General features: G+C 41.0%; 1 protein-coding gene across 7 annotated transcripts in view; it reads left to right on the plus strand.

Annotated features, from left to right (window-relative positions):
- Positions 1–1396: 1396 nt before the first annotated feature.
- USP4 (ubiquitin specific peptidase 4) overlaps positions 1397–25097 on the plus strand; it is a 42668-nt gene continuing 18967 nt past the window's right edge. For 5 of the 7 annotated variants that reach the window (XR_012837006.1, XR_012837004.1, XR_012837005.1 and 2 more), the window contains exons 1-11: positions 1397–1566; positions 1704–1831; positions 2125–2255; positions 5795–5921; positions 6987–7132; positions 7312–7373; positions 16617–16760; positions 17409–17526; positions 20267–20440; positions 22261–22419; positions 24691–24915. Coding sequence is in view for 3 of the 7 variants with exons in the window: in XM_075761962.1 (XP_075618077.1) it covers positions 1412–1566; positions 1704–1831; positions 2125–2255; positions 5795–5921; positions 6987–7132; positions 7312–7373; positions 16617–16760; positions 17409–17526; positions 20267–20440; positions 22261–22419; positions 24691–24915 (1569 nt within the window). In the remaining 4 variants the exon portion in view is untranslated. The remainder of the gene's footprint in view (positions 1567–1703; positions 1832–2124; positions 2256–5794; positions 5922–6986; positions 7133–7311; positions 7374–16616; positions 16761–17408; positions 17527–20266; positions 20441–22260; positions 22420–24690; positions 24916–25097) is intronic. The other 2 variants (XR_012837007.1, XM_075761963.1) reach the window with 1 other exon arrangement.

Consider the following 25097-nt stretch of genomic DNA (forward strand, 5'->3'; position numbering starts at 1 on the left):
TTGTTCAGCCTGGAGAAAAGGCTCTGGGGAGACCTAATTGCAGCCTGCCAGTACCTGAAGGGGCAACAGGAAAGCTGGAGAGGGGCTGTTTACATGGGCATGGAGTGACAGGACAAGGGGTGATAGCCTTAAACTGAAGGAAGGCAGATTTCGTTTGAATACTAGAAAAAAATTCTTCCCTGTGAGGGTGGTGAGGCACTGGCACAGGTTGCCCGAAGCAGCTGTGGATGCCCCATCCCTGGAAGTCTCCAAGGCCAGGCTGAATGGGGCTTTGGGCAACCTGGTCTAGTGGAGGGTGTCCCTGCCCATGGCAGGGAGTTGGAACTACAAGGGCTTTAAGGTCCCTTCCAACCCAAACCATTCTGTGATTCTATGACTTGCTCTGCTGTCAAAAAAAAATGAAAGGCCTTTAGCACTTTACCCTGGATTACTGCAGCATGGCCAGGCCTGGCTAGCAGGAAGTAGAGCCCATCTGCCCACCACACTGCTGGGTACCAGCTGCCAGGAGAGTGCTCCCCTGCACATTCACAGCCCCTGGCATATCATCCCTTGCCTTTTTTTCCCATGAGGTAAATTAATTTTTTTGGTCTATCAGTTTAAAATAGGTTTTTAAATCTCTGAATCATCACCTGAATCCTTCCCAATTTTCCGACTTCTGAAGCACTGGCTCCCCATAGGGCACATGCTTCTCCATCAGGATACGCTACTTGACAAATGCCTAAATCTCTTCTTGAAAGGTTCTTCCCAGAGACACTTCATTCAGACCTGTTCTCCCATTTATTCCCATAATTTGAAGGCTCCTTCTCTAGCCAACGCCCTGGCCAGAGGGCTCCATGAGGCCTCATTTATGCAAGAAAATGGAGCATGTAACACTGAAAACACACAATCCACACCACACGTTGCTGCCACCTGCTTTGGATGAGGCCACCCAGCGCGACCCTCTCGGCCACGGAGCCACCGCTGGGACGAGGCCTCCCGCGCCCCGATGCCTCCAGCCTTGCTCGGGGGCCTCCCTGCATCCTCTCACGCCCCCGGCCCTGGCTGCTCTCCACCCCGCTGGCTCCACAGGCCCGGGTAGGGGGGTGCGCACCCTGCCGGCCCCCCGGCACGGCAGACACCACCCGCCCCGGCAGCCGCTGGGGCTGGGGCTGCGCCCGGCAAGGGCCCACATTCCTCTGCCGCCTGGGAGAGCCCCAGGGCTGACCCGGGCCGCTGCAGAGCGACCTCTGCCACCGCCGCCGGCGGGGAGAGAGCAAGCCGGCCCAACGCAGCCCTGCGCAACGCCCCTGCAAAATGGCGGCCGCCGCCATCGCGCCCGCGTCGCCAGCCCCGCCCCTGTGCGCGGCCCCGCCCATCCATCAGAGGGCGCGCGGGAGGGGCGGGGCGAGAGCAGCAGGCCCACCCAGCGCGCATGCGTACGCGGGCCGACATCCGCCCGCGACTCAGCTCGCGCACCGACATGGCGGCGGCCGAGGGCGGTGGCGGCGGGGTGCGGCCGGACGCGACGGTGCAGCGGGCCGAGCTGGGGCCGCTGCTGGCCACGGCCCTCAAGCCGGGGGAATCCTGGTGAGCGCAGCCGGCCGGCCTGCCCCTCCATCCCCTTCCCCTCCGGGTGGCGGGGCCTGTGGGAGCGGGCCGGGCCGGGCCGGGTCGGGCCGCGCCGCCGCTGAGGGGGCCGCGCCGCGCGGTGCCGTGTGTTGCAGGTACCTGGTGGACAGCCGCTGGTTCAAGCAGTGGAAGAAGTATGTGGGCTTCGACACCTGGGACATGTTCGGCGCCGGCGATCCCGGCCTCTTCCCTGGGCCTATCGACAACTCGGGTCTCTTCGGCGGTACGTGCTGGGCCGCGGGGCCGCGGGCGGTGGGGGCCCGGTGCTCGGGTCACGGCTCGGGTTTGGGTGGGTATCTCCCGTGTGCAGTCGTCTCGTCGTGCAACTCTTGCTTTTGAAACCGTGTGTTCTGGGAGGAACGAGCCGTCCCGGCCTTGTAAGTGAGGAGGCTGGTGGTGTTTCTGCCTACCCGTGGGAGTGTTGGTATTTCTTACGGTCATGGTAGTACGTGTGTAGGTCTTGAGAAAAAGGCTTCTGTTTCATGCCGGGATTTCTTATGTGTATCTCCCTTTTAGATCCAGAAGCTCAGAGTTTAAAAGAACACCTCATTGATGAGCTAGATTATGTATTGGTTCCCACTGAAGCCTGGAATAAACTAGTAACATGGTATGGCTGCATAGATGGACAGCAGCCTATTGTGAGAAAAGTAAGTATGGGTGGACCAAGTTCTGGTTTCATTATCCGATGTCTACCAAACTTAGACAATGTTTATTTTGCTAGATGTGAGTTAAGACAGGATCCTTAGCAGCTCTTTGGAGATAATAACATGAAGTCTTTTTGCCTTGTCTGAAAGAATGACCTTCCAGTATTACAGTTAAAATACCTGAATCTTCAGTGATTCTCATTTGATAGGTTATATGGAGTGAGAACCATGAACTTTGTTCTGGTTAACTTCTTCCATTACGATTGTTTGAAGCGGTGCAGTGCTTTTATGTTGCGTGGAATAGTTTGTTGAAAAATGCAAGTTGTTAGTCAACCTTATCAGTCTTCTGGGACAGAATGAGGCATTGGAATAAACTGTCTTTTAGTACAGATGTCTTAGGGACTTCTTCTGGAGTTTAGGGTGGTTCTTGTTTTCTCTTCCAAAATTCTGTGATTCTGAAATCATGAAACATTTGTGATTTTGTTCTATAAGTCTTATTTTTGTTTGGCAAATGCAGTCCTGAATGCATTCTGAGTATATAACCCATTACAGAAAGTGAAATCCTCAAGTTGCTCTTTCAAAAATCGATCAGACAGTTGTTTATGGGTAAAAGGTTTTTTGTTTTTATTTTAGTCTTAGGTTTTTACACTAAGTTGGGTAGTGCTACTCTATGGAGTTTATGAAGGCTAATCACTACACCAAGCAAATAGTGTTGATATAATGTACAGAATTAATATTGCTTAAGTTTGAGTAGCATTATCTTACAGTAAGGGTTGCTTCAAGGTGTGCAAGACCCAGGAAAGTGTAGCATCAGAATGGTAAAAGGAAGTGAGATCCCTGTCTTGCAGGCCCACTCATGCTGATCCCTGGTACTGGAACGTTATAATTCAGTGTGGACTAGAAATTGTATGTAATGAGAAATTCTGGCATCTTCAGAAAGCGTGAATGATCCCACTCTGCTGGGTAGACAAAACATCTACCCAGAAGTGGGGGGACTGGAAAAGAATTCTAGCACATAAAGGAGACATCAATTTAGTAGAAACAGATAATTTCCTGAGGAATAGAAAATCTATACTGAGAAGGAAAACTAGAATTATTACTGATCGGTGCCTCTCTGAGTGAGGAGGCTTTTGTTCATGAACTGGCTAACTGCTTTCACAAAGCCTGGCATGTTATTACACGCTTCCTTTTCTGAAAAATCCGGAAGCTGGACAAGAGGTTTGGAAGCTATTGGGGAAACACTTGGGTGACAGCCTTAACTGTATGAGCCCTCTTTTCTTGGGGTACCACATGCTACTATTCAACACTGTAGTTCTTGAGGGCTAGAGCTTAGACCTAGTGCTGTTTTACAGACATGAGATGCCAAGTTATTGTGGTCCAGTTAAGAGTAAATTTTTAAACTTTTAATTTGCTATGAGAGTTTCTGTCTCTGTTTATTGTTAACCTGATAACTGAAGTAGATTTTTATATTTTAAAAATGTTGAAATATAGCAGAATAGTAGGTTCCTGGGATGTTAAAGCATCTTACAAAAACTATAAAGTGAAACATCAGTGGGACATACAAGCTGCAGCACTGCACCTGAGTAGAACTTGGTTGGTATCTGGTTTTAGTATTCTCCAGACAGCATTGGAAGTAAAGCACTTAAACTTGTGGTCCTTGAATGCTTCAATCCTTTTCCTAAAGATGAATCAACTGTAATTCATACATCAAAATATCCATAAAAGTACAATTTGGGAAGTAATTTTCAGGTATCTTTGTAATTTTACGAGCTGGTATTTCTTCCATCCCTGTGTGCCTGATGATCAGAGACACATACAGGAGGATTTGATTAGACTTACTATGGTTCAGGTTTCTTTTGATAATATTAAACTGTATTTTTTGGCCAGTCTTCTATAGAGTCCCACTGCAAAGTGTATTAATGTGCAGAATATAGAACAGTGTGCAGCTGAATGCATGGAGTTGCTGTCCAACAGGATGACCTGAGTTTTACTTTGACAGAGAACAAGCTAGCTGATCAGATGCTGTTTAAAAAATATCTGCAGGCAATTAGAGACTCTTCTTGCCATTCAGCCATCCTAATGGGCACAGTGATCTGATCAGAAACTTCTTGGAAAGAGTTCTTCCATTTCTGAATACAGTTCTTATTTGTTTCTGACTATAGAATCCTGGAGAATGGGAAGTTCAATTAAAAGAAAATCCTTCTGAGAAAGAAATGGAGAACTTGAGAATTTGTTCCTTTGCATTCTTTAAAAAAAAAAAAAAAGTCTAATTTGCATGTTAAGAAGCTGTTTAAGCAGGGTGTTTTACTTTCTCTTTCTGTTGTAACAGCAAAATACTGAAGATCTTTCCAAATGTGTTTGTTAATTATTTACCTTTAAAGCACCTTTCATATCTAATACAACTCTATAAAAGTTCAGAAGAAGGAAGCATAATTTGGCCAAATTCTCACAATAAATCTTAATGTTATTTCTTCATTTCTTTCCAAAGCTGTGTAAAGTTTTTTTTTCTGTCAAATGATACAGATGTAGGTCATAGCAAGTCTGATGTCATGCCAATAGAATGGACTAGAATATTTCCCTTGGAAGGGGCCTACAGTGATCATGTAGTCCAAGTGCCTGACCACTTCAGGGCTGACCAAAAATTAAAGCAAATTATTAAAGGTATTGCCCAAATGCCTCTTAAACACTGTTACTTTCAAAAATTACACTTGCTGGTTCAATGAAATATGATCTCAATTTCATAGACTTTGGAGCTGCAAAGAACTGTGGAGAGAATTGAGGCGCGTTTGGGGGGGGGGGTGTGTTTCACTCCAGTTACATCACAGTCGTCTCATAACTGGCCTCTGAAATGTGCTTTTCTTTCTGGCCTAATGTGTTTTTATGATCTGGAGGTGAAGAGTAGTGCCTAGTCTTACAGAGTACCTTTCTAAAAATAAGCAGAAAGCCAGTGGGATGGTTAATGTACCTATTGGAGTATTCTCTCGAATGTGAAATTGATTTGAAAATGACTCTGAAATAAAGCAATGTCATCAAAAAGAGTTCTGGCATATTTGTTTTTGCAAGGAGGCAGTAATGAGACAGACTTTGTGTACCATGCAGAAAAATAAATAATGCTTTGTCTTACTGTCATCTAATAGAAAGGATTTTACTCCAGTGTTCCAGGCTTGTATCTTTTTTTTTTTTACGTAAAACTGAGCCAAAGACTAGAGGCAAAATATATATTTTTTTTTTCTAGAATACTCTGTGATCAAATATTTTTCATGGATGACTATTTGACAGTACCAGTTCAGCTCTGATGATAAACCTTAGGAACTTGGAAGGAAAGCGCTGGGATTTCTTACGTCTTAAAAACAAAACCCCCAAACGAGCTGACAGAGAATGTGACTGAATCTGGACTTGAGAGCGAGTCAGTGTTCAGTTTATGGCTTGACTTGCAAGACTCCTAAAGACTTAAAATATTTAGACAAATGTACTTTGCAGAGGACTGCTCAGTATTTTAACTTTGTGTTATTTGGTTTATCGCACCTGCCTTCTGTTTGCAGGTAGTGGAATATGGTCTGTTTGTGAAGCACTATAAGGTTGAAGTTTACCTTCTTGAGCTGAAGCTGTGTGAGAACAGTGATCCTGACAATGTGATTAGCTGCCACTTCAGCAAAGCAGATACTGTTGGTAAGTAGTTCTCTGATACGTGAAGCTGTACTCTGATGCTACCTCAAGAGCTATTTTGTGCCCTCCAGAACAAAAACTGGAGCAAGTCTAGTGGGTACCAACAGAACAGTCACATTTGGAGCATGTCATGTGTGAGAAGAGGCTGAGGGAGCTGCACTTAGCCTGGATAAGAGAAAGCTTTGGGGAGACCTCGTAGCACCTGTGAGGAGGTTATTGAGATCACAGTCAGGCTATTATGGAGTCACAAGCAAGAAAACAACAGACAGTAGTCATAAATTGAAACAGGACAGATTCCAGCTGAGTATAATGAAAATATTTTCTGCATCAGGACAGCTAGACATTGGAACAGGTCTCATAGGGGTGGGGGAATCTTCTTCCTTGCAAGTTTTGAACACCTGATTGGATAAGCCCTGATCAGCTTGGTCCGAATTCAGTGTTGACCCTGCTTTGAGTGGTTGGACTAGGAACCTCCTGAGTTCTTCCAGCTGTAGTGATTCTGTGTGCAATGCAGGAAGCTGTGGTTAAGAGCTTCGAGGAGCACAATGCTTACTAACTCATGTTCATAACATCTTCTTAATGGCTCTTTCTACACTTCTTCCTGAAACTTGGCCGCTCACTCTTGCTCTCTGTATCGTTGCTGTATTTTCCTGTGTAAAAATGCTGAATTTCAGCTGCCATGTATGTATCCATAAAGATGGGGGGTTTTTTGTTTTGTTTGCTGTATGGCCTGACAACAGTAACTGAAAACACTTCCTTCTTGAACTTATGTTTTCAAAATGATGACTGTTTCATAGAAGTTGGCCTTTGGACAGAAACATCTCAATGTGTTCTGAACGTTATTGGTTTGAAATGCAAGATTGCAACCAGAAGTTTTTCATTCTTTCAGACTAAATATTAGACAAGTTATATGAGCAATTGTAACTTCATGATACGTTTTCTACTCAAAAGGATCTTGAAGGATCAATGGTGTACCTCCTTGCTGAATGTCTGACTTGTCAGTTTTTTCAAAAGCACTCATGTTTTAGGCGTTTTGGTGTTTTGGGTTTTTTTCTTCCTCTTGAACAGCTACCATCGAGAAAGAAATGAGGAAACTATTTAATATCCCAGCTGAGAAGGAAACTAGGTTATGGAACAGGTATATGAGTAACACTTACGAGCAGCTCAGCAAGCTGGATAGCACTGTGCAAGATGCAGGGCTTTATCAGGGTCAGGTAAGTGGCCTAATTTTTTATTTTTATTTTTTAGATTGTCACGTACAGCTTTCTGATATGTGATTTTTTTCACTTTTATGTACTTTGAGCAAATATTGAAAATGTGATTTGTTAATGATTTTGCAAAATGTGTAGCACATTGGCAGTTACCTTTCTTTATTACCCAAACTCTCTTTCAGGTTGTTCTAATAGAAGTGAAAAATGAGGATGGCACGTGGCCTGGACAGCGTTTCCTCGCAAAGTAAGCAAGCAAGCATGTTCTAATGGGTTCTAATATTTTGTCAAGCTTGTTCACTTGTTTTTATTGACCATGTGTTCTGTGAAAGCCTAATTATTATTGACTATTGTTGATTTCTTTGTTTTGGGTATATTGAAGGAAGAGATAAAATCTTGAATATAAATATTCTTCAGTGGTTCTGCTGCTGGTTTCTTGTTGTAGCAACAGTCTTCTGTTTTAAAGCCCATTTCAGATAGGTTGTGTAAGGATTAAATAGCTTAGGTTTTTACAGTGCTTAGGAGACAAAAGTGCTATTTACATTGAGCTAGTCTACTTAAAAAGCTACCTTTGCAGACTGCACGGTGGTGGTGAAATCTACTATTGTAGAACAAAAAGAATCTTGGAGTATTTTTCCAAAGTGAAAGTGAAGTGCCAGTAGTGAATACTCAGAGTTCTGGTAGTTCGTCCTTAAAAAGGGTATACAAATAGCTTAACAACCTCCCCACTGCCCAAGACAATTAGAGCCTGTAAATATTACACAGATATTATCTCTCTAATATCTAATTTAGAGAAGAGATGAGTACGATGCGGGGGGGTTTGATGAAATACTGTATGTATAGAGTGCATGGTGTAGAATGGAAGTTGCTTGCAATGATAAAGAACTGCTTTTATCCAGTCAGCCATACTACAGAAAGTAAAATCCTGTGGTTTTACTAGTCTGGCCTACTCGCTTTCCCCTGAGTAGGCCATCAGATTCAATAAAGAAAATGCTTTTCTTTACAGTACAGTTGTAGAGCTTGCTGCCAAGTGATCTCATTTGAGATCAAGATGTTACTAGTGTTAAACTTGAAGAATGGATAAAGTAGGTCAGTGAAACCTGTTTTGAAACAATTCTGCACTTCTGAGATAGAATACTGGGTAAATGGATCAGGAGAATGTTCATAGGATTATAATGAACTTTTATCTCTAAGAGTACAATGTGAAAAGCATCTAAACATTCATATCATGTACATAATTGAGTACTTGTTGACAGCATTAGAGAGGCAGCTGTGCAAGACCAGATCATAGCCTTTTGTTTCCATGTGAAGCAAAGCTAAAAAAGAGCCCTCTGGCATTCCCCAGCCTCAGTCTTTTCTTTTTTTTCAGTGGCTAGTCTGATAGGTAAAGACTTTAATTAACCTCTAGTGACATTTGAATGAAAGTGATTATCAGTATGCAGATTATTTTCTAATGACGTAGAAATAAAAGACTTGCTTGCTATAATGTAGAACTTGTGAAATTTTTTTACTTGATGCTGATAATGGTGGCTGAAAGAATTGTAGTAAGTCATACATCTAGGATTATCTGTTCCTTTGTACTTTGTCTTGGCTAACTATTTCCTTTGCTGTTATCTCTGTTAGTTAAGAAACTTAGCTTGTATATTCCATGTAATGTTTTCCTTATACAATTGGGTGTGTTGATTTAGAAAGTTCCACTCTCTGGTTCTTGTGCCCTTGTTTAGTCTTGTAGGTTAAATGCATAACTGTTCAAAAACACTGTTTGGGAAGACAAAGAGGGGAAGAAAAAGCTGGACTGCCTCTGCTCTTTAAGATTGACGTTGCTATGTGCTGATCAGCACACAAACTGCTGATCAAATGATAAGGACCTTTTTAAATGGCCACAGCAAAGGCTCTTTCTCAGGAAAGCAGTATGCTTAACGTCTGGGTTATAATGAGTCCTGCTGGATTAACATTATGGCTTTCTATGCCAGAGATGGCTGTGTTGTGTAATGCAAGCTGGGTAGAAAGACTGGACTTTAAACTTCTTTCTGTGTTTGAAATGGAAGGAGGAAAAAGTTGAGATCTCACTCTTCCATAGACATATAACAGAAGATGATGATGAGCAGTAAGTATTTTCCTGTTAGGGTCAGTGATGTTTTCTATGTCATAAATGTCTTTAAGCTACTAATATTGTACAGCAGTTGCCTTGATAACTCCAAAAACTGCATATGAATCATACTCAGACTATTGAAAAAGAGGAAGGCTGTACTGGATCTGGACCAGGTGTGTCCAGTAGCCTGCCTCTTAGTGTGGGCACTAGCAGATGCACGTAGGAGGAGGGAAAAAAGTTCCCTGTAAGAAGAGGGCATATTTAGCAATGCATCTGCTATAGTATGCTGCTGTCGTCCAGCAGCCTGCAGTTCAGACTCTTCCTGAGACAGCTGAGTCTAGATATTTATGTTGAATATATGTTGGTGGTCCGAGGGGACTTTACTTTTTGGTGCTTCCTCTGTTGCATGTCATCATTCCCTGTCAAATGTGAGTGGGCTGGTGGTAGTCTAGACTGGATCATTTGTATATGTTAAGTTTTCTTTCTGCTGCACTTTCAAGGGTTATTTCATAAAGCTTTTTGCCTATTTTTAAGGGATTTATATTTTAAAAGGTAATGAAGCTTTTTTTGTTACTTAATATGTTCTTAGCGTGTAAGCTAAATTTAACTTCTATTTCTTGAATCATTGGCATTGCTCCATATTAATGCATTTATAATTGCTCTGTGCTTTCCTTTCACATCAGTCATAATCAGTTATGAAGTTTACTTGGTTTCTTTCCCTCTTTTAGCATATCTTCATATGAATGCATAAATACTTAATACTCTGTAGCTTGTAATTTAATTTGATGTTTTCAGTATTCTCCAGCTAGTTCTCATGTTTTATTGAGAGTCCTTAATTTTTTCAAGACATTCTTTTCTTAAGGCTAGTTTTGTATTTCATTTAATTTTGAATACGCTGCCTAACTTCCAGTTCCCTGTGAAGTTGAAATCCAGCAAAACAGTGCAAAGATTTCTTGCTAATCTCAGGTTGAGTCTTTTACATAAGTTAATCTTGAAGCAGCATGGATTTTTTTTTTTCCTTTGGAGAGCAGGAATTCAATAAATAAAATAATAAATAAAGCTTTTCTGTATAATTTTAGAATTTAGCTGCTTTTTTAACCATGTTCTTTCATTTGTCAGATATCTCAGCAGACAAACCTCAAGTGAAAGCATACTCTGTGACTTAGTGTGTTCTGAGTTGATCTTTTAAATTGGTTTGTTTGTTGGTTTTTGTTTTCCTTTTTTCTGGAAATATTAGATGCCTGTACTGCAATGAAACATTGCCAGCACTTTAACTGTTTCTGTGAGCTGGTAAAACACTCACTAACGTAGAGTGTAGGTTTCAAATCTTGTTACTGGGTTGGGATGTGGTTTGTATTTCCACGGGTGTGTTTGTGCATATACGTACTGCATTAAAGCAGTATTACATGTTTAAGACTCCAGATTAATGACTATAGTACAAACTTGTAGGGACTGTTTATATGTATAAAATCTGTGGGTGATTGTGAGCAATTGAACCAAACAGAACTGGTGAGAGAGGAAGAAGGAGAGAAGAGTGGCCAGAGGGAAGGCCCAGAGTTCCCAGCCCAGAAAAGTATGAGTGTCTTATCCTCTGCGCTGATGAGGTGTTTAGGGTAGGTTACACTGTATAAATATTACAGAAACTAATTCTGTAGTAAAGGAGGTTCTTGTCTGTAGGAAACAACTGATGCTTTTTGGAAGCCGAAGCTTCCAAAGTGAGTTGGAAGCTGCATTAACAGCATGGCTGAGGAAGCTTAAGTGAGACTATCACTCTGAAAACCTGTTCTGCTCTTTTGTGAGGCTAAGCAAGCCTACAATGTTGACAAGCTGTTGTGCTTTCTAAATAAACATACATTTTGAAGTTCTGAAGGATTTGAGTACTTCTAGCTGCATCTGTTGTCATCAGGAACTGTGAATGTTTTGCGCTGAGGTGTGGTTTGGAAGAGAGTTGAGTAACTCCAAATTTTAATCCTATCTCAGGCAAACATTTTGCTCCAATATTCTGTTTCTCAGATGGAGAAAATACTGCTTAGCCAAGACCATGGGGAACTTCTATCTTTGGAGATCTTTCTTTGGGCCGCATCACTATAATACTAAAAGCTCACGAGAAAGTTTTTCCGTATTTAGAGTTTTGATGGCATGAACCAAATGGGGTGTAGAGCTCTCCGCTGTCAGTAGAGGAATGGTGAGCATCTGTGTTGCTGCCTATGTGCCAAAAGAGGCCTTGGAAAGCTGGGAGTTCATGTCATTCACTACTCGCAGACTATGTGTATATGGGGTGAACTGTGGGGTGGGTGGGTTCCCTATAGTACGGATTTTTCCCCACCACTTGCTGCTTGTCAGAAGCAGTGGCTCCTACTAGGGGAAACTGCTTTTCCACATGTTTGGCAGCCTTCCGTATGTTTTCCCAGCCATGAAGCTGGCTGACGTTCTACTGAAAAAATGCTCTTGAACTCCACAGCAGCCCTGGGTGGTATATTCAGAGTATGCCTGGCCACTGTTGTTAGTTTGCTGGTCCCTAAGGAGCAAAATACTTTCTTGTTGTAGTAAAAGCAGTTTCAAACTACTAGACAAGGTTTCAGAAGAGGGAATGGATTATACTTACTCTAGGAATTTCAGAATTGGAGGTGTACTTTGTTTCTGAAGGGAGATTATATCAGTGACTCTGGAACTTAGTCCTCTTTAATTGTTACGTACAAGACTCCCAAAATAAAATCCTGAGCTAGCAGAGTTCCAGCTCAGTCCTAGCACACGCTTTTTTTTTTTAATTTTCTTAGCACAAAAGAACAAGAAATTGTGTCATCTATAAAAATAGCAGGCTTCCATCAGGTATTGCATTTGAAAACAGGAGTGAAGTTGTATTTCGCATGTGCCTGATAGCTGTCTGCCTCCCTCTGCAATATGCAGCAGGAGAATGCCTTTTGTTTCTTCAGTTGCTGCTAAAATTTTCTTGCTGTTTTGTCTTCCCGTTCTTCTACTTACTGATGGCACTGTATACTTGGTGGACTTCCCCCGCCCTGGTACACTCCTCAGTAAAAATGTTGAGGAGTTGTTGCTTAGTTCACCCATCTTGTAACACCTGTGGCTTTTATCAACTACTCTGTCTTGATTTAGGTGTCTGTTCAACCTGATACAACATTCAGTGATATTACATGCCAGAAATTACTGCACAGTTTTAAGACCTCAGTGATTGATGTGTATTTTGTAGATACATATTACCATAATTAAATGCCCTTTCATATTTAAAATTAATCTCCTTCCCCCATTTCCTTGTGTGCTAATGCTGAAGGGGTCCTCTGAAATCAACTGGCTAAATATTTTGTGGGTAGATCTTTATTACGTGATTTTTCAAGTGCTTGAGCTTGCAGCAGATGCCATGCATTCAGAGTAGCATTGAGTATGTAAGATAAGTTGAGGAGGCTTTTGCATGTAAGGATTTTCTAAATGAAAATCCATTATGGCTTCTGCTTTGCCAATTATAAGTACTAGCTTTTCCTGTTTTGACAAAAACTTTGTCACAGTATTTTTAATATTGTGTTTGTTTTTTTTATTTAATATTGGTAATTTAAAGGAGGAGGACTAATTTTACTGTATGCTTTGAAAGTAGCCTCAACTGAATTGAAATATTCTTCCTATCTGTCTTCCATCCACTTGAAAGCCTCTTACAGTATTTTTTCAAGCTCTTCAGCTTAGCAGTTTTTCTACTTACCAACGATATGGCCTCATAGTTTCTGTACTAGATTAATCTAACTTTGTCCTCTGCATGCTGCTAGTCTCCAGATTTCTCCTCACTTGTCATTTGTGTGGGTTTTTGAAACGTTGCGTGGCAAGATGTGAAACGGCCATCTTAAATTGGCAGACGGGGTGCAATGTGCATCAGTGTTGTGAAACGTGATGTCATATATGTGGGGATGAAGAACATGAGCCTGAAATACATGCTGGGGTCTGTGGGAATGTGATTCCAGTCCTGGTTCAGTCTCCTGAATGTGAGCTTCTATAGCAGCTGTGAGACAAAACCAACCAAATAAGCTCACTGGTTCAGTAGGTAAATGCTGAGTGTGCATCAGAAGACTTTTTTCATAACTGGCACACTGATAAAACTGTGTGTGGAATCATCATGTCCTGTGAGGTTGTCAACAAATTTGAAAAGTAGACTAATGAGAGGTTTCAGAAGGAGCCAAGTGAATTGTGGAAGAATTAGCGAATAACTTTTGTGCTAGAAGACTTAGAAGTTAATTCTCACTGATAGACTTTTAAAAGTTGATTTTAACACTTAAAAGCTTCTGTGGGATATGAGAAAGGCAAATTGAAGAAGGAACTCTACAGGCGGCAGATGGAGATGAGCACAAACCAATGCCCAGATGATCAAGCCAGATACTCATGCTGCAAATGAAATGCAAGTTTCTTCTGCCTGTAAGGGTTATTGATCGTTGGAACAGTTTATCTGTGGTCTGCTGGATTGCTCTTGCTGGCCACTGTGAAACCGTGATAGTAGATTTTTCTAGAAGAGGTATTTTAGCTCAGACAGGAGTTACCTTGAGAGACTCAAATTGTGCTTAAGCAGGAGGACTAATTTAGCAGTCATACCATGCAGTCTCATCCTCAAACTTGTGAAATTATTTTCTCAAATCCCTGAACTGTTCCATGGTTAGATGAAGTTTTTCTTTGCTGTAGTTTACTCCTATATAGATTTTGTTGATGAAATGTAACTGAATGTGTTTATCCCTGTCAGAAACATTGCAGTGGTGATCAAAGGGAAGCTGCAGGAGCGTGGCACCTTCCCTTCCAGTGTCTGTTGTGCCTACAAAGAGCAAGCTGAGAGTAGTTTCAGTGGTAACCCACTGAGTAGCCCAGAACATTTTGGAAGGTTTGGAGTCATGAACTTCAAAGAAGAAATGATGTTTATCTCTTCAGAGCAAGGTGTTGGGGCCTCCACTTCCAAGGGAGCAGAAGTCACATACTGTGAGAGACAGCAGTGGAGGGGGCAGGTGACTTTGACCAAAGTCTGCATGTTCCACAGAAACCCATTTCGGGGCATTGGGGATAAATACTTGGCATCCAGGACTTCTGTTGTCACCTTTGTGTGCAAATGAGTCTCTGTGAGAGCCTGCAGTACTGTGGGGTCATTAACAATAGCTTCCTAGGCTTAAAATGGCAAGCTTTCAGAGAAAAACATTTTTCTTAGCTGCTATCTGTGCCTTTCACCTGGAATCACAGCCACCTTTGTGACCATCTTATGAAATGCAGGGAACCAATTGTACTTAGTAAATTCTCAATCTTTAGTTATTACAGATAGATTAGTAACTTGTAAAATTTCAGAGTGCTTAGAATTTTTATCTTCCCAAGTGTATTGACTTATTTTTTATTTTTTATTTTTTAAAAAACCCAAACAACCCCCCCAAAAACCCACCACTTGGAAAACTGTTGGCCTCTTTTTTGTTGTTTTACTTCTTACATAATCCTTCTTCATTTTCTAACAGGAATTCACTCCAGATCCTGTTGACTTTGTAGGTAGACCTTTCCACGCTCTGTGACTGGTCTCTTATCTTTACTTTCTGATCCATTTTTTATCTTCCCCCATAGTTCTTGGCTTTTTTTTGTGTGAGTAGGATACAATCGAAGTACTTCTTGGAACTCTTCAGTTGCCATCTGACACTCGATAATGCACTTGCCTCTATGCTTGTATTGGAAATTTTGAAATTTCTTCATATTATTTTCCGAGCGTCTTAATCTGTTTTCTCACTGGGGTCAAGCAGAGGTGCTATGTTTTCAAGTCTAGCATTTTCTAGATTGCCTTTCTTTGCTTCTAAATAATTCACTTCTATTTAAATCTTTTAAAAATGTGTTCTTAATGGATTTACAGGCTATTGTTAGCTTAATTATTTTATTCCTGACCCTTGAAACTCCCACGTGTGGACCGTGAGTCTGATAATTGTTTTAGTCTAGATCCTCTTGTTCTCTCACTGTTCCTGTCTTTGTGTCCAGATAGTTGTGAGGTTCCACCTCCAGCATGTGATGACCAGAAGGTCATGTGTTGTCCCAGAAATGGTTGTCTTAGTTATTTTGGTAGATCTGCTCATTCTTGCTAGTATACTTTTCAGTATACTTTTTGGTTGTGCTCGCTGGTGGTTTGGTGGGGGTTTTGGGGTTTTTTTTTTTAAGCTTGCTTCAGGTTTAGACTGTGTTTGGGTTTTTGTTTTCATCCGGAAGCTCCTGTTGTAACTTGTTTCCTTCTGTATTTATTTTACTGCTATGATATTTCCAAACTGTCCGGCTGTTCTGCCTCCTCTTGGCCATTATGGCTTGTTCTTGGTCTTTTAGTTTTTGTTCCACGGAGGTTTGCTAAGACTGTTTTCTTAGTAGCATCTGAGCTGTGAATATGTGTTTTTAGGTTGTATCCTTCGAGAATCAGGGCCACCTTAAAAGAGCTACAAGAACAAGCTAAAGCTTGAGGGCACTGTGCTGTGCTTTGGATGTGTTAGCCACTGTTGTCTGGCTGTTGGTGTCCTGCACCTTTTTGCATTCAGTTTTGCATGTTTATTTGGGCAAAGATGGAGAGAATAGACCATTTCCCAGTTAGCTCTTACGATAGAGAAATTAGTATCAAATTAGTTTCTTTAAGCTTATTTATGTAGTACTATCTTGTGGTTTTGCTTTTGTTACAGAGCCAAAGCTGTCTGTGACAGAAGATTGTTGAATTTTAGTGCCTTGGTGGTCTTTTGTAACATTGTGTTCCATTTTTTTTTCTGGACCAGGAGAGTAGTAGTGTGGAATAGCCTGGGATTCACAACTGGATAGACTTGAGACTTATGAGCTGCTTTTAATCCATTTCAATATCTCCAGTCTCAAAATGCTGAGGATTGCTATGTGCGCCACATGTACACAGCAGTGTGTCTTGCCTCCGAGCAATGTAGTTGTATCAACTAGGCTCAGTAACAAACTGTTTTGTGCCCACCCTGGTTATCTTCTTACTAATTAACGTTCTGTTTGAGTGGGCGATTTGGGCTTCCAGCAGGGAAGGACTGACTGTCACTTTTAATATGGGGTGTTTTGTGGTCTTAAGATGGGGATTTTTTTTTTTGCTTGCTTGTTTCAAGGTGGTTTACTCAAACTTAAAGCTTGCTTCCCTGTCACTCATACCATCCAAATTGCCTACTTATTTCAGTCTGGGGGACAGATTTTGCTTTAAGCAAGAGTTGTGCCTCCTGCTTCTGATACCCTTGTCTGAGGTTTCTGTTCCAGACAAGTGTTTGGAAGTGTGATCACACAGATCAAACCAGTAAATTCTGTGTGTGGGAACTAACTGTAATGTGGCAAGTCCTCGGAGTTTTGCGGGAGGTGGGGCTGGGGGTGAAAAAAGTAGTAGCTCTGTTTCTACTTCTTTTTCCTTTCTCCCAGATCAAGCACTGCAACTAGCAGAAACTTTACTACCTCTTCAAAATCATCAGCAAGTTCTTATTCCTCAGTGTCTGCCACTTCTGTCATTACTAACGGTGATAGCAGTAACTCCTATGGATTGAACAGCTCCCACCTGGGCAGGGGGTAAGAGCAGGAATGTTCTTTTTGTTTCTTCGTCCTTCATGTGAATAATCCTGTGCATCCTTGCCTGTATAGAAGAGGAGTGGGGTGGTGCCCTGTGAGGAGTTCTGCTACTCTTGTGTTCCTGTTTATCAAACTTTGCTTTTGAAACCACTGCATTCTGCTATTCCTTGCTCACTTGCAGAAGTAGCGCATGTTCCAGAGCTTACTAACTACTAGAGCATTGCCTGATTTTGAGGGGATTGGGGGTATGAGGGAAGGGATTATATTTTTTTCTCCATCTGCCAGTGTGGTAGAAGCCTTTCCAGCTAGAGATCACAGTTTTCTTACTAGCTCTTACAATATATCATATAGGCTCAGATAGACTCTTGTTGCATTAGGACAGTGTGCTGTGTACGTGTAGACAGAGGAAATTAATGTCTTATGAGCCATAAATTAATAATAGACTGTGTAATGATTAATATTTCCAAAGTTAGCACATATACTTCACGTTGTTGGTATTCAGTATTAGCCACTATGAAGCAGCAGAAACATGTAAGCTGGTCAAACAATTTAATAAACAGTTTTTTGACTTGTATTTGATGTGACTCTTAAACAGTATTGAGACTTGGTAAACTCATTGTGGAGTTCACCGTGTTGTCTTTCTTCCAGAGGTTCTGGATTTGTTTGTAACTCTTACAGCTGCAGGGACAGTGCTTCCCTGTCACAGCCTGGACTCTGTGGACTCAGTAACCTTGGAAATACCTGCTTTATGAATTCGGCATTACAGGTAAGAATTGGAAAGAGCCCTCTTTAGAATTAAATAAAAGGCAGTCTCGCAGAGATTATGGATTAAAATCTGTGGAAAGCAAAGCATGTTTTAATGTGATTCAATGAGGAGACTGCACCTGGAATGAAACAAACCAACCAACCAGTTCATACTTAGTTTGGTTTATGTGTACTATAAAACATTAGTACATATAAAACGTACTATAAACGCATTAGTACTATAAAACGTAGTACAGTACGAAGGGCTGGATCTGAAATACATGGCTTCTGAAAAGGCTATGGGGCAAGTCATACTAAACAGATGCCTAATTGTAACGTAAGGTTCCAGTACTGTGCTCTGACAAAAATCGGTGGACATGGAGGACGTTTTGACTTGTGTGGGCCATGTAAGTGATGTGAGCGTGTCACTGCATGCAGTTCTGGGGTTTGTGTTTAAAGATTTTTGAAAAATTAAAGAGTATGAAAAGCCAGGCGAAGGGTTCAGGGTCATTGTGTGGGGTGTTAAGGTTGTAACAGTTACGCAAAGCTAATAATTAATAGTATACTTTTTAAACTTAATCTCTTAGGTTTATTTGGTTCATTTAAAAAAAAACATACCACAGAAACTTGTTCAGGACAGTTGTTTGCTAAGAAATTCAAACAAAATATGAGCCAACTCATGAACTTTGATTTAAGCAATGGGCAAACTTCTGGTGTGGTGCTAGTGCTATGTCATGACTTCTGTCACTCTGGTAGCTTTGACAGCTAGAACAGCTCTTAAAATAACTATAATGCATTATGCGTGTGGTATTCAGGATACCGCAGTAAACTTGGACTGCCTCGCTTTTTTTTGTTCAACGTGACTTTATTTTCAGTTGTATCATAGTAACCTTAAACCACATTATGTTCTCCTCAACTTTATAGCCAAGAGACAACTTTCAAAATTAATTTTGTCAAAGTAACTTGATCTAAACACACTTCAATCTTAAGTTTGAAGGCAGAGTAGTCATGTTAAGGACCAATTTCTTTCTTCTATTTACCATTAGGATTTAATTTTCTAGACATTGGTATTTCAGATGCAAATTTTTGCCTTAATCTTTGGAAGTTCTTGGAATTTTGTCAGCAACAGTCTCAGTGAGAGGCTGATGTCAAATGATAACAGTCTATAAGCACTTTAATGTAATTTGCCTGGAGAAAGACACTAACACCTGGGCACTGGAACTGGAAAAATTTGATAGGAAATAAATTCCACGAGGTACACATCAAGGCAGTGAAAGTGGAATTGCCTGAAGGACAGGACTGCACTTTGCTGACTCTTTCTGGATTTCCATGTGTAACTGTGCTGGAGATCATGTACCTACACACAGCTGGTGTAGCACTGTACAGGCATCTGCTACAGGTCCTGAAATTTCAGGCAGTCAGAGAGAGCCCAGTTTAATATTTTCTTGATACTACAGTGCCTTGAAGCCCTAGTAATTTTGATCATATCTCAGACTTGTCTCTCTTTTTGTTCACACATCCAAGTCTTGCCTTACTTATCTGAGTATCACTTCTATAAGCTTTGAGTCTTTGAATTACTGAATTAGGGAAACTACTTCCTGTGCTAGTTTTACTTGTGTCCTGAGGTTTATGGTGATTTCCCAGGATGTAGTAAATCATTACCATGATACACTGATAGTAAGTGTATAAATGGGAGAGTAGATACAAAGTGGTATCCTTCCTGCCTTAAAACTTTGTTAACGTTTTGATGTGGATTTTTTTTAATGGCATTTGGTTCTTTGTAGGTCAATGTATAGCTTGTGTTTCACCTCAAGGAGGAACAAGGACCTCTGTTATTCTCACTCTTCCCTATATTAGGATTTCAAGGTTAGAGAGTGACTGTGGGATGTAGACTTGAGAACATTAAGGTGACATCTCTAAAGACATTCCTGACCTGTTCTGTGCAAATTTCTGTGTAATGCATCAGTAAGGTAGCTTACCCTACCACCTCAGTAATGTGTGGAAAAACAGATCTACATACATTAATTATAGGAGTTGGTGAGTATTGGCAGGACTGTGATTGTAATCTTTGCTCTTCTGGCATGTGCAGGCTTGTTTTTTTAAAATCAGACTTCAGCATTACACCAAGAGACTCAAATTGAAGTGTCAGTGGAAGTTACAGAACAAATTAACAAAATGTGGAGGGACATAATATGAAGAGCAGATATCTTCCTTCCAAGAAGTCTGATAGTTTTTTTCAGAAGGTTGTTTCCTGTTTGCTTTCATGAATTATTAAATACAGTAACTTTAAACACATGCTTGAAATTACTCTGCACCAAAGGAATGGAAGGTAACAAGTGTGAGGCCAGTTTTAAAGAAATTTCTGAAGGAGAACCAGAGAGCTGCAGACCTGTGAGCCTTATGCCTTAAGCTAGATAAACCAGTAGAAACTGCTCAGAGGGGAAGCTTACACTTGGGGACAAATAAACCGTGTAGGAGGGAAGCCAGTGTGGCACCTGCAAGAGAAGCCATGTTTCAGAAATGAGCTGTTAGTCTTTTGAAGGCTGTGGTATTTGGTGGTGTTTGTTTTTATTTCAACCATGCTCTGAGTTGTACTCTCCCAATAGATCATTTTTTTTCACTAAATATGTACTCAAATTCGGTTTCACCAGATTTGGTAATAGCTTAGTACACATTCCAGTGTGAAAGCTGGGTTTGTTATTTTGTTGTCACACAGATTTATTGCCCTGTGCGGTAAATTCATTTTCTTAATGCTTTTTCAGTGTCTGAGCAATACCCCTCCTCTGACTGACTACTTTCTGGAAGATAAATATGAAGCTGAAATAAATCCGAACAATCCATTGGGGATGAGTGGAGAAATTGCAGAAGCCTATGCAGAGCTCATTAAACAGATTTGGTCTGGGAGACAGTCTCATGTGGCCCCACGTATGTTTAAAGTAAGTACTCCATTTTCTTGCAACATCGGTCTTTGACAGAAGAAACAGTGAAAGCCCGTACACCTTGCACATGTTTTGGTGTTATGAAAGCAGTAATGACAGAATTGCTTTGTTGTTGTTTCATGTTTTATGTAAATGCTTTTCAGGGTACAAGGAGGAACTTGCCAGTGAATAGCGTCATACCATGGAATTGGTTACTGCTCTTTAATGTTAAATGCCTTACTTAGTAAATGACCTTCCAGCCTGAGAGCTTTTTACAGATGCATCAAAATGATTTGCTAGGAAACTGGGCAAGGTCATGTGAATTGTCAGCTGTGAACTTTAATGAGCGAGAAAAGGTGTGCAAGTTATAAATTTTAAAAATGGAATTATAAAGTGGAGAGCAAAATGCATCCCCTTGTCTATAATGTTACTTCCTAGTGTAATGTTCCCAGGGCTTCAGTGTAAAGAGCTGCTTTCAGCTGAAATACTGCAATGTAGCAGTTGTATATGAACCCCTAGAAAAATTGTAACTTTGTCTTTTTGTTTTAAACATAATGCAAAGATGCTCCAGTGCAGAACAATGTAATTAAAGCATCCAAGAAACACTAAGAGTTTGCTTCTGTAGTGCGATCTCTATATGCTGAGGAAGAATAACATCCCAAATGTGTGAAATAAGCAATGACCTGATATTAATGTAAATGGGCATCCTGTTGCTGTTTTGGTTTTGCATGATACAGTCTCAAGGTTGAGGGTATATGCTTTTGAGAGCTAGAGCAAAAGTCTTACGGACTACAGAAATCTGTCCTCTGTAGAGTCACTGAAACAACAAGATTTTTTTTAATTTCTGTGAGTGGGAGTTGCTGGCACATCATCGACCACTACTACAGTTGTTTCTGTAAACTCCTGTTCAGAGGAAATACGTGAATCTGTGGTGCACATCAGTAAAAGTGTCTTAATGTGGCCTCTTCTTGTTTAAGACTGGAATAGGAATTACTCTTTATTTCCTAACAATTGTTGCTGATGTAGTGACATTGTTAACTATCTCTGTAACATATCTCTGTCATCTTGAATGGTTAAAATGTACGAAGCATAATTCTGCAAGTCTGTTGGACTCTGTTTATGAGAAGACTGGTGATGGTCACTGGGACTGGCCACACCTTCAGTTAATTGTTGGTTTTCCTGTGGGACCCCTTTCTGTTGTTGTTGGGGTTTTTTTTTGGTTTTTTTTTTTTTTAGAAGCAGGAACACTAAAAGGCAGTGTAGTGAGATAGCACTTAGGAAATAAGAGGCAGTATATGGGTGTGCTGTTCCTGGTTCTCACTAACCCAGGCTGTTATGTTTCTTAGCTTCATATCACAATTTTTAGAATAGCTAGAGATTACTGTGGTGAGGATTTCTGTTTTAGTTTTAAGCCAGTTTTGTTAGTTCATAAGTATCTTCTGCAAGCATTTTCCATCTTGCAGCCCACCTGCTGGAAGATGCTATCTTATAGCAAGTCTGCACTGTGAGAACTGTAGGTTTCTGAAAGGGAAATTAAAATACAAAAATGCATCAGGTAGATAGGTTTTGTGTTCTGGTTGTTTGCAGGTTCCTAAATTAATATTGATAACTTAAAATTTCTAGCATCACAGCACTAAATACTTTTTTCCCTCTCAACACTAGTTAGGAAAATTATTCTGGCACCTTTACTGTATTAGCGTCCAGTTCACTGTAGTCTACCGCTAACATAAGGTAGCGTGGAGTTGGTCTCGGCAAAAGCCAGAACATGAGTATTTTTATTCCTGTCTCTTGTGCGTAGGTAATTTTCACCCCCCCCAACTCTTGCCTTTGTGTTTCAGACGCAGGTTGGTCGATTTGCTCCTCAGTTTTCAGGATACCAGCAGCAAGATTCGCAGGAGCTCTTGGCTTTTCTTCTAGATGGCTTGCATGAGGATTTGAACAGAGTGAAGAAGAAGCCCTACTTGGAGCTGAAGGATGCCAATGGCAGACCTGATTCGGTATGGTGCCCTTTATTTGAGGATAGGGCAGGTAGTGCTTCTGAGGGAGTTTAACTGGGGTTTGTGACACTTCCTGGCCTTCCTGCTCACAGGCCACACAAACGTCCTCCCTACACAGCAGTGTAACCTGGGAGGGGAGAACCCTATTGTGCTCTATGACCCAGCTGACTCTTCTTGGCACCTTGCGACACGTTGCTGTTGCTCTGCCTTTACAGCAGAATGTCTGTTCTTGTACTGGTGTGCAGGAAAATGTGCTTATGATACAATACTGATGTGGTTATGCAGTGGAAAGGAAGGAAGTTGATCCTGTGACATAACAGCTACCTAAAGTATTAGGCTGTAGTTACCACCATAACCTTTCCTCCTGACTACTTGGGCCCACCTTCTTCCTCCAGATAGATTGAGCAGCAGCTTTTAGCATCAGTTTGAGGAGGTGCTTACTGCGCAGGCCATCATAATTGCATGTGGACTTGAGTGGAACTGGGAGCATTCTCACATGCAGGTGCAGGGGTGCTCCTCAAATAAGGGTCTGACCACGTGCCCTGGACATGGCATTGTAAGCAGCCATTCCAGTATCCCACTGGTAGACAGCAAAGTGTCAAATGAAATGAGCTTTTAGGCCAAACTTCTCATGTGTGCTCCTTCATGGCCTCTAGAGAAATGTAATCCATGAACTAGATTTAAAACCAGATTGAGTAGGGTGCATGAAAGCACTGGTCAAGAGAAGGAGAGAACCAAGGAAGAAGTGACTTGGTGCAGTCATGGATCTTGATGAATTCCTAGTGTTTGGTGAGCTACCTGCATCTACTTAAGGAGCTTAATTTGATTTTTCTCCTTTCTGGTGCCGTGGAAATGGGTACACTGATATTAAAGTAGCTTTATATTTTTTTAACTTAAATTTGAATTTAAACACCCTTGGGCTCCAGTTACCCACTCTACCTAAATAGAGAAAAGTAATTATCTTATGCCATTTTCCTGACAGATGCCAGAAAAGTATCTTCTGTTCATTTTTCTCCCTGCCTTTTCTTGATCCTCTTATTTCCCAGTCAACATCGATATGTGAGCCCCTTGTAGACACTTCCTTGTTCCTCTGAAGTCAGCAAACACCATGCTTACATTAAAATGAGACACATAATAGTGAAATGGCTTTCCCTAAGTGAGCTCTCACTCTCCTAATCAGGCTTTTACCTCTTGTCACAATACAAACAGCTGCAACATACTGACAAAGGCAGAGTCTGGAGTAAATATATTAGGTGGAAAAATGCTTCAGGAGCCTCTAAAAGCCAGATGCAATAATTATTTTTAGGAAGTATATGTGACTAGTTATTTTTCTTCTTAACTGGCAATAACTTCGTGTCTTTTGCCTTTTCTTGCATAATATAGTGCATGTGGCAATGCCACAAGAAGTAGTATATTTCATCTTTTTTTTTTTTTCCCTCCAAGAAATGCTGATAATTGTGGGATGGAAAGGATGCTCAGCATGCCTTTTATTTTATTTAGGTACTGCCCTCCCCCTGATGTAAGAGATATACATGTGTTTGTCTTGCATCCATATCACTGCAGTTGTTGGAGCTTATTACTCTGTTCCCATCTCAGCATCCTGGTTAGTGACAGTAGCATTGCAGTGAGTGTCTATCTATGGCACTTACTTAACTTGAGATTTATATAAAATATATGGTATCATACCATAAACTAAAAGTCTTATGCTAAGAAGAGTTTCTGATTGCATTGAATAGACAAATGCCAGTTATCAGATGCCCTTAGGTAAGGAGTTTATAAGTTGTATTGTGAAAGTCTTCAAGGGATTGTAATTTATCTATTTTTATACTATTTTTGTGAGACATGGACCATCATTTTCCAAGAAGAAAAACCTCTACTTTTTTCTCAGAAGCTGTAACTGCAGTTGTCTTTCAAAAGCAGAGGGCAGCAGTCCATTCCTCATGGAGGAGAGTGAAGCGTATCTTGTTAGCAGCTTGCTGTCCTGTCTCTGTCCCCTCAGCTCCATTCTTGCTTCTAGCATTGTGTGCAGCAAGGAATACCTGACTCAGGTAAAATAGATGTATTCCATTTGACTTGATGCAAAGCCTTAGTTTCACTGAGGAAAAAAATCCCAGTGTGTTATGCTGGACACACTGGTAGACCAACCCTTTCTGTGGAATTTACGCATCAGCGTCAATTTCCTGAGTTTTCTTTGATTCCTGTGCTTGCCATGCTCTGGAAATGTTTGTGAGAAATCACTTCTAATTTTATTTTTTTTCTCCTTTTTTTTAGGAGGTGGCAAAAGAGGCCTGGGAGAACCATAGGCTGAGGAATGATTCTATCATTGTGGATATTTTTCATGGTCTTTTCAAGTCTACCCTTGTTTGTCCCAAATGCTCCAAAGTTTCTGTGACTTTTGATCCCTTCTGTTACTTAACCCTTCCGCTGCCCTTGAGGAGAGATCGTCTCATGGAAGTTACCCTGGTATATGCAGACCCACAGCATAGACCTGTTCAAGTGAGTCATGTTGAAGACACAAATTTCTTTGTCATCTGAGTCTTTCTCTTAGGTTTTAAAGTTGAGACTTTTCAAGTAATCTAAAGGGCATTGATGACCACTTTTGAGTGAGGTGGGATGGGTTTTTAAGGTAAAAACTGGGCATTGAACATGTGAAATCAAGTGGCTTTGTAAAATCTCAG

Source organism: Balearica regulorum, chromosome 10 (genome assembly GCF_011004875.1).
Source record: "Balearica regulorum gibbericeps isolate bBalReg1 chromosome 10, bBalReg1.pri, whole genome shotgun sequence".
In the NCBI taxonomy this organism is placed as follows: Eukaryota; Metazoa; Chordata; class Aves; order Gruiformes; family Gruidae; genus Balearica; species Balearica regulorum.